At 42.3% G+C, this 12,992-nt stretch overlaps 1 protein-coding gene across 1 annotated transcript in view; it reads left to right on the forward strand.

Moving 5' to 3' along the window:
• Window positions 1–415: 415 nt before the first annotated feature.
• TRIT1 (tRNA isopentenyltransferase 1) overlaps window positions 416–12,992 on the forward strand; it is a gene marked incomplete at its 5' end in the record, with an annotated part of 43,482 nt that continues 30,905 nt past the window's right edge. Inside the window, one exon of the mRNA XM_082673492.1 lies at window positions 416–589. Within this exon, the coding sequence (XP_082529618.1) occupies window positions 416–589 (174 nt within the window). The remainder of the gene's footprint in view (window positions 590–12,992) is intronic.

Here is a 12,992-nt window from a genome sequence, read left to right on the forward strand (position 1 = left end):
TCGGTATCAGGTACTGTACTGGAGATACAGTAGTGACCTAGGCAGAATCTGTTCCTTGCCTTTATAGAACTAACAGTCTGGAGAGAAAGTCAGACAATGGACAAGAGGTCAATATATAGTTTCATATTGTAATTAGCTCTAAGAAAAAGAACTGGGTGCCGTGAAAGAGAGAATAATACGGATAGATCTATTTTAGATACGACTGCCATGCCCCATTTAAGAGAGGAGGTAGTTGAGGTTCTCACATCAGCAGCTAGTTGACGGCAGTCACAGCAGGAGCTTCTGAGCATGGGGACCTGGGTCCCTCACCTCCTTCCTCCCTCCGCACCCTCCCTTCAGAGCCCGAGGTCCGCGCAGGCGCACTGACGGTTGCCATGGGGACAGCTGCTCCTGCGCAAGCGTAGACTTCTTTAAGATGGCGGCGGTGGCGGCTGCACGAGCTGTGTCTGCGGGCCCTGGGCTCCGGGGCCTAAAACGGACACTGCCTCTTGTAGTAATTCTCGGGGCCACGGGCACCGGCAAATCCACGCTGGCGTTACAGCTAGGCCAGCGGCTCGGTGGCGAGATCGTCAGCGCTGACTCCATGCAGGTATGACAGTGCGGCTGTCCCCAGCCTGGTAAACCGGAGGCCGTGCGTGGGCCTCTGGCTGAGTGGATACCCTGTCGCTTAATGGTAGTGGGTGAACCCCGAGGCTTATGGGGCGGAGGGGGCCGGGAAAGGGCACCCATAATTCCTAGGCGCCCACTATATGCCGGACATCGTGCCAGCTGTTTCACTGCCATCATTTCATTTACTTCTCAGGATATTACTGTTTGGTGTAGGTACTGTTATTATCTCCATTTACCGATGAGGGAATTCACCTAGGGAGGTGAAACGACTATCTCTGTGTCACTAAGGGAATACGTGGAGATGGTATTTGAACATATAAGGTTGACCTATAGGTGTCCATTATATACCTTTTGAAGGAAAATTACTCCAGAGCTTTTGCTATTTAGAGTTCCCAGCGACACCAGGATAAATCAGTTACCATCTACGAGTGTCTGCTGAGGGAATGAAGCAGGGTGGATAGTCAAGAAACCTGGATTCTCTTCCCTCATCTGCCATCGGCCACGTGACCTAAACAGCGTCGGTTTGGGGGGACGTTATTTATCTGAGAAGTGGAGAAAATGCCGCCTACTTCACAGGGCTCTGGTGCTTAATAAGTGAGAACATGAGTGTTAGAAAGAAGAGCAGGGTGGCCTGTCCTGAAAAAGTCCAGGCACTTGGCAAATGCTTTATGATGCTGAGATTTTTAACTTAGCGGCTGATGGGAATCAGCAGGCTTTGCCCTCTTCCTTGAGACGCAGGGAGGCCCAGAAGGAGTGTGTACACATCACACCTGGGAACATTTGTGCTCCGATTGAGGATGGGTGACATTTGGGGTACATCTCCGATGGAGGAATTACAAGTTAAGAGTTTTCACAGTGTAAATGAGATGCTCGGTGAAATGCGCGAAGCTGAACCTAGCGCCTGATGGGTATTCAGCAGGAAGGGGCAGGCCTTCTCCCCACTGTACCCCGTAAACTCTGGGCATGGTTTCCACCCTCATTAATTCATGGGGGATGACACGGCCATCAACACACATCAGATGATTAGGATAATTCAACAAACCTTTGTTCACAACCTCTGCTTTGTGCTGGCTCTGAGAGGCGGACTTTAGCTCAAATCCCAGCCTTGCCTTTTCTAAGATATGCAACCTCAGCCTGACCTCTTCATGTCTTTGTTTCTTCTGTAAAAGAGGAAGAATAATATCAATAACATGATATTATTGTGATGGTTAAACGAGATTAAATATGTAAAGCACTTAATACAATATCAGGCACACAGTAAGTGCTAAAAATATGATTAGGTGCTATTTTCTGCAAGGCCCTTTTGGAGAGACAAAACTGCAATCCTGTCTTCAAGGAGTTTTAGTCCAGATAAACATGAAACAAAGCAAGTTAATACGTGTTTGAAGTGAGTTATTGATGATGCTTTGCAAGGGGTGGGGATGGGAAGGGGGAGGAGGGAGACTACCGTGTTAGATCTTATGATGAACCATAGAATTTCTGAGGAGAGAAATCAGTGAAAGCTGATACAGTCATGGAAAGCTCTGTGAAAAGGGACTTGAAGGATAGGTGAGTTTTAGATAGATAAAGAAGAAAAGGCATTGTATCAAAGGAAGGACTGTGAATGAAGATTTAGAAGGTGAAATGAACTTAGTGTGCATGTAGGACAGTGAAAGGAGACTATTTAACAGGTATTGTAGATATTGTGGAATGGGGGATGAGTAACATGATGAAGACAGTGTGTAAGAAGCATTCATTTGTGAGCAGTATGCTGATGAATTGAATTTGGGGGTGGGTGGGAGGGGCATACCAAAAAAAAAGTCCAAGAATGTAGTAATTATAGATCTTTGGCTCGATACTTCCGAGACTTGGGTATACGGGCTTCGGTAAGATGGCGTTTCACTGATAATATCTAAGGTCCATTGCAGTCTTAATGTTTTGTAATTTGGGGCTGGTATGTTAGTGGGAATGAATGGAAGAGAAAGATGTAACATTTTGAAGGTAGTATCATGTTACAGTATGAGTTGGTCACTGATTGTGGAAAGAAGAGAGCAGTGCACACAGTGTGTTTCAGGTTTGTGTGCCTGGGAGAGTATGGTGAGCCTGGAAGTCAGGAAGATCTGGCGGGGCACAGTGGAGGTTGCAGCAGGACATCCATGGGGAAAGTCTAGTGGGTGTGTGAAGAATGCAGCAGGTATGATCCCGTGTTAGGACTCTTACACTCAGAGGTTCCCTCTGCCTGGTGGAATGTTTTCCCCTACATAAGCATGTGGCTTGCTTCCTCTCTTTGTTCAGGTCTTTACTTAGATGTCATCTTATTGAGGCCTCTGACAATCCTATTTAAAACAACACAGCACACTGTTGCTCCCTGTTTCTGCCTCTTCCTCATGTACCACACATAGTCCTTGTCAGGAAAGCGTTCTCAATAAAACATCTTAATTTTACAAATGTTTTTAAGTAAATTAGCAGCTTCTGGCAATAAGGATTGGTTATAGCTCTGTAATTGCTGTTATCCGCTATTCAGAAATGTTTCTTTACGCATAGCTGTGTACCATAAGGTTGAGCTTGCTAGAGGTCTTGCTCGATGTGAAATAGGCCACATCAGTTAGACACTTTGTGCCTTATATAGTGCTGATGATATGGTAGATCCTTAACATTTGATGAAACATTTGTTGACCTGTCTTATCAAAATGGCACATCACGATCCATTTAGATTCTTCCTGTTGTTATAAATAACTAGAATATGAAAATTAAATTTCTTTCATCCTTGGGATGCTGTGAGGATTAATTAATGTGTGAAAAACACTTTGAAGATAATTGAGCTTTCTGAACTGGCAATAGGTTGTGTTTAATATTCATAACGTGGATATATTCCTCTCAGACCCGTTGGAAAACTTTGACCTTTAATGTTTACTTTTCAGTTCAAATAATGAAATAAAGTATCTCTGCCCCATTCACTGTGGGTATACGCAGTTCTTCATTTCTCCCCTTGCTTACCATGCCCCTCGTAGGGTAGTGCTACTCTGCTTGCTTTTTAGCCAATGGAAGGAGATAATGCTTTTCAGTGACTTGAGATTGCAGAAAATTTTTGTAAGCATGTGAACAAATGACATTCTTAATGTTGGAGTTAACCAGCTTTTTTTTTTTTAATTAATTAATTTATTTATTTTTGGCTGTGTTGGGTCTTTGTTGCTGCACACAGGCTTTCTCTAGTTGCAGAGAGCAGTGGCTACTCTTTGTTGCGGAGCACGGGCTCTAGGCGTACGGACTTCAGTAGTTGCGGTGCTCGGGCTTAGTTGCCCCGCGGCATGTGGGATCTTCCCGGACCAGGGCTTGAACCCATGTCCCCTGCATTGGCAGGCAGTCTTAACCACTGCGCCACCAGGGAAGTCCCTAACCAGCTTCTTAAAAGAACTTTTTCAGCTTTAGTTAAATCCACAGGCAGAATTAAATTTGAATAGCACTGTTTCTAAAATGCTTACATATGCTTGTTTATCCTCACAATAACCTTGTAAGGTAGACATTATTATCACTTCACAGTTAAGGAAACAGTTACAAGGTCTTATAGGAAGTAGCAGACCTGGAGTTGGACATAGGTCTCTACTTTCCACGCTCAGTGCCTGCCTTATCTATACACAAAGTTATCCCTTTAAATGAGGCAGGAGCTGTGGGATTCAATTATTAGAGAGTATTTCTTAACTTGTATGACACTGATCCTTCACAGGAGTGTGCTACATTTTGAACAGGGTATAAAATGTATTTTAGGATTTGTATTGTGGATCTTAGTGTGAATTCATAGTGATATCTCTCAAGTTGAGTGTTGAGCTGAGTGTTGGCCATGTGATGCATTGCTAGGGGGCTGAAACTTACTGCAGCGGAGATATAATTTAATGTCAATAATTCGAAGATACCAAAGGCAGTGTTTAGTGGAACAGAGGGAAACTAGGCCTTGTGGAGAGCCTAGACCGAGCAGTAAACTTCCTTGTTGTGACAGCCACGCAGACTAAAGGGGGACCTAATGGAAAGTGGATAATTAGAAAGGTTTTTCAAGTTTCCAAATTGATCTTTCTAAAAACCAGTATTTGAATTTTAATAATCTCTTTTGGAATGCTGCCCAGAGTTTTGTATTTCAAAATTGTACCAGTGACTCAGAAAGGATTGTAAAACACTGCCTTAAATCTTAAATTCTCTTGCACCTCATACTCCTTTTGTCATCCCTTTGTCCTACCTTAACTGTAGGGTCATCCCAAGGCAATTCCAGCAGGGCACTTCCCATCCAGGGAAAGTGCTTGTTTTTCGTAAACATTGAAGAAGTAAGTGCTCTAAGTATTGAGGTAGCTTCTTTGAGATAAAACCACAATGGAGTGTTAAGGGTAGTGTGTCTAGGGTGATAATACTGTCAGGGAACATAATAGACAATGACTTGCTTTTTTAGCCATGTAGCACCTGACGTCCTGCCTGGCCCCTCACTTCTCATTCTTGTGTCAGTGGTCTGTTGAGTGGGAAGTCAGAACTAATTTTCTGAGGGATTACTTGCTTAGGGACTTCTGCTGGGCTCAACTGTGGATTTTTCATGGTAGGTCTGACAAAAGTGAGAAACATTTTGTGCTCAATTTTCTGAGTTTTCCAAACCCCAGTTTCACAAGTTGTAGAAGCATAAATATTCTCAGCTAGCAGTAAGAGTCTAAATTCAAGGAGGGACAGGTAATACAATCCCTGTTTTCCAGGATGGAAAAACTGAGGTGCAGAAAGATTAAAGAGCAGACTAGAGATCACACTGCAAGACACTTGCACACCTGGGAATTGGATCTGGGTCTTCTAACTCATGTGTAGTGTCTGATATATTGCAGGAAGATGATACTGAAGGTCTTCTTTTCAGTCTGAGTCTTTTTCTTGGCATGTAAATTTAAGGTACAATGCATTGCCTTCAGTGACTGGATGAAACATTGTACTGAGAAATTTGAAGGCACTTGCCAAAAGATGTACAATGGCTGCCTGGAAATACAGACTACCAACTATATGCCAGGAGAAAATAAACAGTGTTCTATTTGGGTTTATAGAGAGGAAGTATCTCTAATGCCTTAGTTCTTCAAGTCCTGTGGAGAAGCAGTAGTCATACATAGGAGCACAGTTCCCTTGTGTTTGCCTAAACCTACAAGAGGGGAAGCAAATTATTTTTGGCAGTCTGACTAGTAAGCAAGCTATGTGTCACCTAATAAATGTGGAGTTCTGCATTCTTTGTCTGCTTTGGAACATAATTTAGGAGCAGTGTTTTTTTACCAAAGGACTGTTTGCTAGTGCTCAAGGGAGATCTGGGTTGCATGGGGGAGAGATATGAAAGTAGAGATGGGATAGTGGATCACAGTGGCTTACTAGGACATGAAAATGAAAGCTAGAAAAATCTGTTAACTAGGAGAAATGAGGGCTATCCAGAGGCTACTTTCCACAACTTACAGAGGCAGTGTTTTACAGGACTGAGCTTGAGAGTAGGCCAGAGGAAATCTCAAAATTTTTGACTCATCTAAAAATATATATATTAATTTCTAGGTCCCTGTGTTCAGATCCGTTGTGAGTGAATTTGGTTTTCCTTTGGCTACAGTATTAAGCTTGGGTGGATTGTACATATATATTCAGGTTTTTTGCAGCTGTGGGAAGAACTTTAGAGTCAAACCTCCCATGTTATATAAGGAAAGAGAAGTGACTACTGGCTAAATGGGAAACCATAGGAGAGCACAAATGGGACTTGCAGTTTCAGATTTGTGAGGATGAGGTGCTGCCCTGATGTTTCAGTGCCTGGGGCAGGGTGTTGAAACAGCTCCACTTCAAGAAGGAATGTATGTTTGAGGGGTGTTAAGTTATTTGGGTATATAGGAATTCACCTATGTGCTCTGCATATACTCTAGTATGGCTTAACTGAACTGGTTGTGGTTTCCTGTATAGTTTGTTGGATTCTTTAGATAAATTTGAATCAGACCAGGGTCCTGTTTGTCTCTTTGCTTACCTTTGGGGCCCTATTTCTGAGCTGGAACTTTACCGCTGCTCCTTCCTCATTGTGTCAGCCAGAGTTCAAGCTCTTACCACTGTACCATGAATAATAATAATACTGAAAATAATAACAATAATAAAATATATGTCAGGCAGTGTTCTAGAAGTTTGCCATATATTGTCTCATTTAATATCCTCACCACAACCTTATTAGGTAGGCCCTATTATTATCTCACCCCTACCAAAAATTACTTTCTTGAACCCTCATCTCGGTCTCTATCTGGGGTAATTTTGCCCGCCCCCCCCCCCACCCCGCCGGGGGACACTTGGCAATCTCTGGAGACGTTTTTGGTTGTAACAAATGGAAAGGTGGGTTCCTGGCGTCTAGTGGGTAGAGGCCAGGAATGCTGCAGAACATCCTACTATGCATAAAACAGCTCCTCCCAACAGAGAATTATCTGGCCCAAAATATCAATATATTGTACTGAGGTTGAGAAACCCTGTTCTACATTACTGTTAGTTTTTAAATTTTGAAGTAATTATAAGATTTACACAAGAGTTTCAAAGATAGTACAGAGAGTTCTTGTATATTCTTCACCCAGCTTCTTCTAAAATTAACATATCATCATGGCACATTTATCAACACCAAGAGATTGACACAGGCACAATACTGTTAACTAAACTGGAGACTTCATTTGGATTTTACCAGTTTTTCTACTGATGTCCCTTTTCTGTTTCAGGATCCAATGTAGGATACCATATTACATTTAGTCCTCATGTCTGCTTGTCTCCAATCTGTGACAGATTTCTTGGTCTTTCCTTGTCTTTCATGATTTTGCTACTTTTTGAAGTGTACTGGTCAGCTGTTTTGTGGATTGTCTCTCAGTTTGGGTTTGTCTGATGGTTTCACATGATTATGAATTTTGAGAAGGCATACCACAGAGGTGAAGTACCTTTCTCATTGCATCGTATCAGGGTATAATGTCAGCATGATTTAACATCAACTAGTGACGTTAACCTTGATCATTTGGTTTAGGTTGTGTCTGCCAGCTTCCTCTACTGTAAAGTTAAATCTTTTTCTTTTCATTTTTTAAAATTTATTTATTTATTTTTGGCTGTATCGTGTGACATGTGGGATCTTAGTTCCCTGACCAGGGATTGAACCTGCGCCCCATGCAGTGGAAGCTCGGAGTCTTAACCACTGGACCGCTGGGGAAATCCCTATTTTTCCTTTCTATACTCTCTTTGTTGGAAATGAGTTGCTAAGTCCATCCCACATTGAACGGGAGGGGATTTAAGCTCCACATCCTGAAGGGAGGACTATCAAAGAATTTGTGGGCATATGTTAAAAGCACCACAGTAATTAATATTTTAGGGGAGTTGCTTGAGGCAATGCAGATATCTTGTTTTTCCTTAAAGTTTCACCTCCTAATTTTAACATTTATCAATGAATCTTTCCTGCTATAATTATTGTGGTAATTTCCTTCATTCCTCCTACTTCTGTTTTATTTTAAATTATGTGTATGTTTGGGGGTCTTTATTTATTTATTTGGCTGTGTTGGGTCTTTTTTTTAAAAATAAATTTATTTATTATCTTTATTTTTGGCTGTGTTGGGTCTTCATTGCTGCACGCGGGCTTTCTTTAGTTGTGGCGAGCGGGGGGCTACTCTTCGTTGCGGTGCGTGGGCTTCTTATTGAGGTGGCTTCTCTTGTTGCAGAGCATGGGCTCTAGGTGTGAGGGCTTCAGTAGTTGTAGCACGCGGGCTCAGTAGTTGTGGCTTGCGGGCTCTAGAATGCAGGCTCAGTAGTTGTGGCACACAGGCTTAGTTGCTCCGCAGCATGTGGGATCTTCCCGGACCAGGGCTCGAACCTGTGTCCCCTGCATTGGCAGGCAGATTCTTAACCACTGCGCCACCAGGGAAGTCCCTGCATTGGGTCTTCATTGCTGCACGCGGGCTTTTCTCTAGTTGCGGTGAGTGGGGGCTACTCTTCGTTGCAGTGTGCAGGCTTCTCATTACGGTGGCTTCTCTTGTTGCAGAGCACAGACACTAGGCTCACGGGCTTCAGTAGTTGCGGCACGAGGGCTCAGTAGTTGTGGTTCACGTCCTCTAGAGCACAGGCTCAGTAGTTGTGGCGCATGGGCTTAGTTGCTCCATGGCATGTGGGATCTTCCCGGACCAGGGATCAAACCTGTGTCCCTTGCATTGGCAGGTGGATTCTTAAGCACTGCGCCACCAGGGAAGTCCTCCTACTTTTATTGAAATTCTTTTGCAGAGATTTGTCCTCTCTCTCCTATTTACTTACATCAGTAGGGATATTTATTTTATTTCTTGGGTTATAATCCAGTACTAAGTTATTTATTTTATTGTTCAAATTATTTCAACTTGGTTATTGGGTGCTCTTTCATGTTGACTCTTGTGTCCTTTGGCATGCCCCATATTTGTTTGTTTAGCACTTCCTTTCTGGCATTACAAGATGCTTTCAACTTACATTTGTCCTGCTCCAGTCCTAGAATCATCCATTTCTCCAAGGAGCCCTGGTTCCTTTTTATTTTTATTTTTTAAATTTACTTATTTATTTTTGGCTGTGTTTGATCTTTGTTGCTGCGTGCGGGCTTTCTCTAGTTGCGGCGAGCGGGCGCTACTCTTCATTGCAATGCACGGGCTTCTCGTTGCGGTGGCTTCTCTTGTTACGGAGCACAGGCCCTAAGCACACAGGCTTCAGTAGTTGTGTCACACGGGCTTCAGTAGTTGTGGATCGCGGGCTCCAGAGCGCAGGCTCAGTAGTTGTGGCGCACGGGCTTAGTTGCTCCGCGGCATGTGGGATCTTCCAGGACCAGGGCTTGAACCTGTGTCCCCTGCATTGGCAGGCGGATTCTTAACCACTGCGCCACCAAGGAAGCCCTGGAAGGCAGATTCTTAACCACTGTGCCACCAGGGAAGTCCCCCTGGCTCCTTTTTTTGGTGAATGGTATTTAGATACCAAGAGCTGGGTGCTAAATGTGCTTGTTGCTAGGAAACATATGTATATATACTAATTCATGTATACACAAATATCTATATTTCTGTATCTATCTGTATGTATATTAAAATAAACATGAATTTATACTGATATCTCTGACTCTGCTCCACTACAGGGTTTATATTAATCTTCCCTTCTTGCTTATTTGTGACTTCTTTCTCAGAGTAAGGAAACTGGCTCTCCTTGTCTACAAATATTTTATTTGTACAACCTGTAAAGTAGTTTAAGTAGTTAATACTGTGAGAACAAATTTACCAACTACAGTATGATGTTTGTGTTCAGTTCTTTTTGTTCATTTTAGCCATATAGTATCTAGTCATAACATTGTTTTACAAAGTTACTTAGGTCAGCTCCTCCCCACCCCCCCTCCAGTGAGGTTATGTCATACATTTGTAATATAATTAGATTCAGTTATTGCAGTCTGCGTTCTGTCCTGGTTCTTCAGACATTCTGGCTATTATTTTTTTTAATTTGCATACAGTAGAGTGCATTCATTGTTGCGCACAGTTCTGTGGGTTTTTACAAATGGAGAGAGTCAGATAGGCACCATCACAGTACCATACTGAACACTTCCATCACTCTAAAAATTGCCTTATGTGGCCTCTTTGTAGTCAACTCCTCTACCTACACCAGTTTTTGGCAACCACTGATCTGTTTTCTGTCCCTATAGTTTTGCCTTTTCCAGAAGGTCACATACATTTAGTCACTCAACATGCAGCTTTTGGGGTCTGACTTTTTTCACTTAGCAAAATACATTTAAATTCTTCAGTGTTGTTGCATGAGTCCATTTCTCTTTGTTGTCGAGTATTATTCCATTGTACGTAATATGTTCATTGACCTGTGAAAGGCCATCTGAGTGTCAAGTTTTTAGTAGTTGTAAAGAAAGCTATTATAAACATAGCTAGTGGTTTAACTTTACAGGACTGGTTTAACTTTATAGGAAACTACTAAACTATTTACCAAAATGACTGTACCATTTTGCATTCCTACCAGCAGTGAATGAGAATTTCTGTTTCTTTGTATTCTTTCCAGCATTTGGTTTTTGTTTGTTTGTTTGTTTGTTTTTTGCGGTACGCGGGCCTCTCACTGTTGCGGCCTCTCCCGTTGCGGAGCACAGGCTCTGGACGCGCAGGCTCAGCGGCCATGGCTCACGGGCCCAGCCGCTCCGCGGCATGTGGGATCTTCCCGGACCAGGGCACGAACCCGTGTCCCCTGCATCAGCAGGCGGACCCACAACCACTGCGCCACCGGGGAAGCCCTGGTATTGTTGTTTTTAATTTTAGCAGTTCTAATAGGTGTGTACTGGTATCTATGGTGGTTAATTTGCATTCCCCTAAAGGTTAATGGTGTTGAGCATCTTTTCACATGCTTATTTACTATCTGTATATCTTTGGTGAAGTGTCTGTCAGATCTTTTGGGGGGGGGGCTGTCTTATTGTTGAATTTTAAGAGTTTTTTTTCATATATTCTGTATACAAATCCTTTATATAGACATGTTATTTGCAAATATTTTCTTCTAATCTGTATCTTATTTTTTCATTCTCTTCACAGTGTCTTTTTTTTTTTTTTTTTTTTGCGGTACGCGGGCCTCTCACTGTTGTGGCCTCTCCCGTTGCGGAGCACAGGCTCCAGACGTGCAGGCTCAGTGGCCATGGCTCACAGGCCCAGCCGCTCCGCGGCATGTGGGATCTTCCCGGACTGGGGCACGAACCCATGTCCCCTGCATCAGCAGGTGGACCCTCAACCACTGCGCCACCAGGGAAGCCCTATATATGAGTTTTATAGCTTTTCATTTTACATTTAGGCCTGTGATCTGTTTTGAGTGAATTTTCGTAAAATGTGTGAGATACGTATGAATGTCCAGTTGTACCAGCTCTGATTTTGAAAGACTGTCCTTTCTCCGTTGAACTGCCTTTGCACCTTTGTCAAAGACCAGTTGACTGTATTTGTGTGGGTCTACTTCTGGTGCCTCTCATATGTTGCATTGATCTGTGTGTCTGTTCTTTTGTCAGTATTGCATTGTCTTTATTTACTGTAGCTTTATAGTAAGTCTTGAAATTTGATAGTGTAAGCTGTCCGACTTTCTACATTATTGTTTTTAATCTCTGTGTAGTATTCCATTTTATAGGTGTATCATAATTTACTTAACCAGGTTTCTGCTGAAGGACATTTAGTAGGTTTAGTTTTTTGGGTTTTTTTGTTTTTTCTTTTTGCTTTAATAAATGATGCTGAGATGAACATCTTTGCACAAACATCTCTGCATTTGTGTGATTCTCTCTTCAGGGTACATTTCTGGAATGGGATTGCTGGATGAGAGGATGTACATGTTACTTTCTTATTCTTCCAGTTTTCTAAGAGCTTTATTAGAGTATATACTTTTTTTTAAAAGATTTTTTTGTTTGTTTGATGTGGACCATTTTTAAAGTCTTTATTGAATTTGTTACAATATAGCTTCTGTTTTATGTTTTGGTTTTCTGGCCTTGAGGCATGTGGGATCTTACCTCCCTGACCAGGGATCAAACCCGCACCCCCTGCACTGGAAGGCAAAGTCTTAACTACTGGACTGCCAGGGAAGTCCCAAGAGTATATGCTTACTTTATATTATTTTTCTTATTGAGGTTAAATTCACATAACATTAACCATTTTAAAATGAAGAATTCAGGGACTTCCCTGGACAGGGGGCACAGGTTCGATCCCTGGTCGGGGAACTAAGATCCCAAATGCTGTGCGGTGTAGCCAAAAGAAAAACTAGAAAAGAACGATTCATTGGCACTTAGTACATTCACAGTGTTGTACAACAACTACTACCTCTATCTAGTTCCAAAACGTTTCCATCACCACAAAAGAAAACCCTGTACTCATTAAGCCACTATTTTGAGTTTCCCCTCCCCCCCAGCCCCTGACAGCCACAAGTCTGCTTTTAGTTTCTATAGATTTTACCTGTTCTGGATATTTCATAGAAATGGGACCATACAATATGTGACCTTTTATGGCTGTCTTCTTTCACTTACATTGGTTGTAGCGTGTATTGGTGCTTCATTCCATGCTTGAATAATATTCCATTGTATGTATTGATCACAGTTTGTCCATCTGTTGATGGACATTAGCACCTTTAGGCTGTTGTGAATAGTGCTGCTATGGACATATGTGTAATGTATTTGAGTATGTGTTTTAAACTATTTTGGGTATATACCTAGGAGTGGAATTGCTGCATCATATGGTAATTCTGTGTTTAACTTTTTGAGAAATTGCCAAACTGGTTTACACAATGGCTACATCATTTTACATTCCCACCATCAATGTATGAGGACACCAGTTTCTCCACATCTTCTCCAACACTTATTTACCTTAAAAAAAAAAAAGTTATAGCTATCCTAGTGGGTGTGAAAGTGGTATCTC

This window comes from Grampus griseus (assembly GCF_964374135.1).
Source record: "Grampus griseus genome assembly, chromosome: 1".
Classification (NCBI taxonomy): domain Eukaryota; kingdom Metazoa; phylum Chordata; class Mammalia; order Artiodactyla; family Delphinidae; genus Grampus; species Grampus griseus.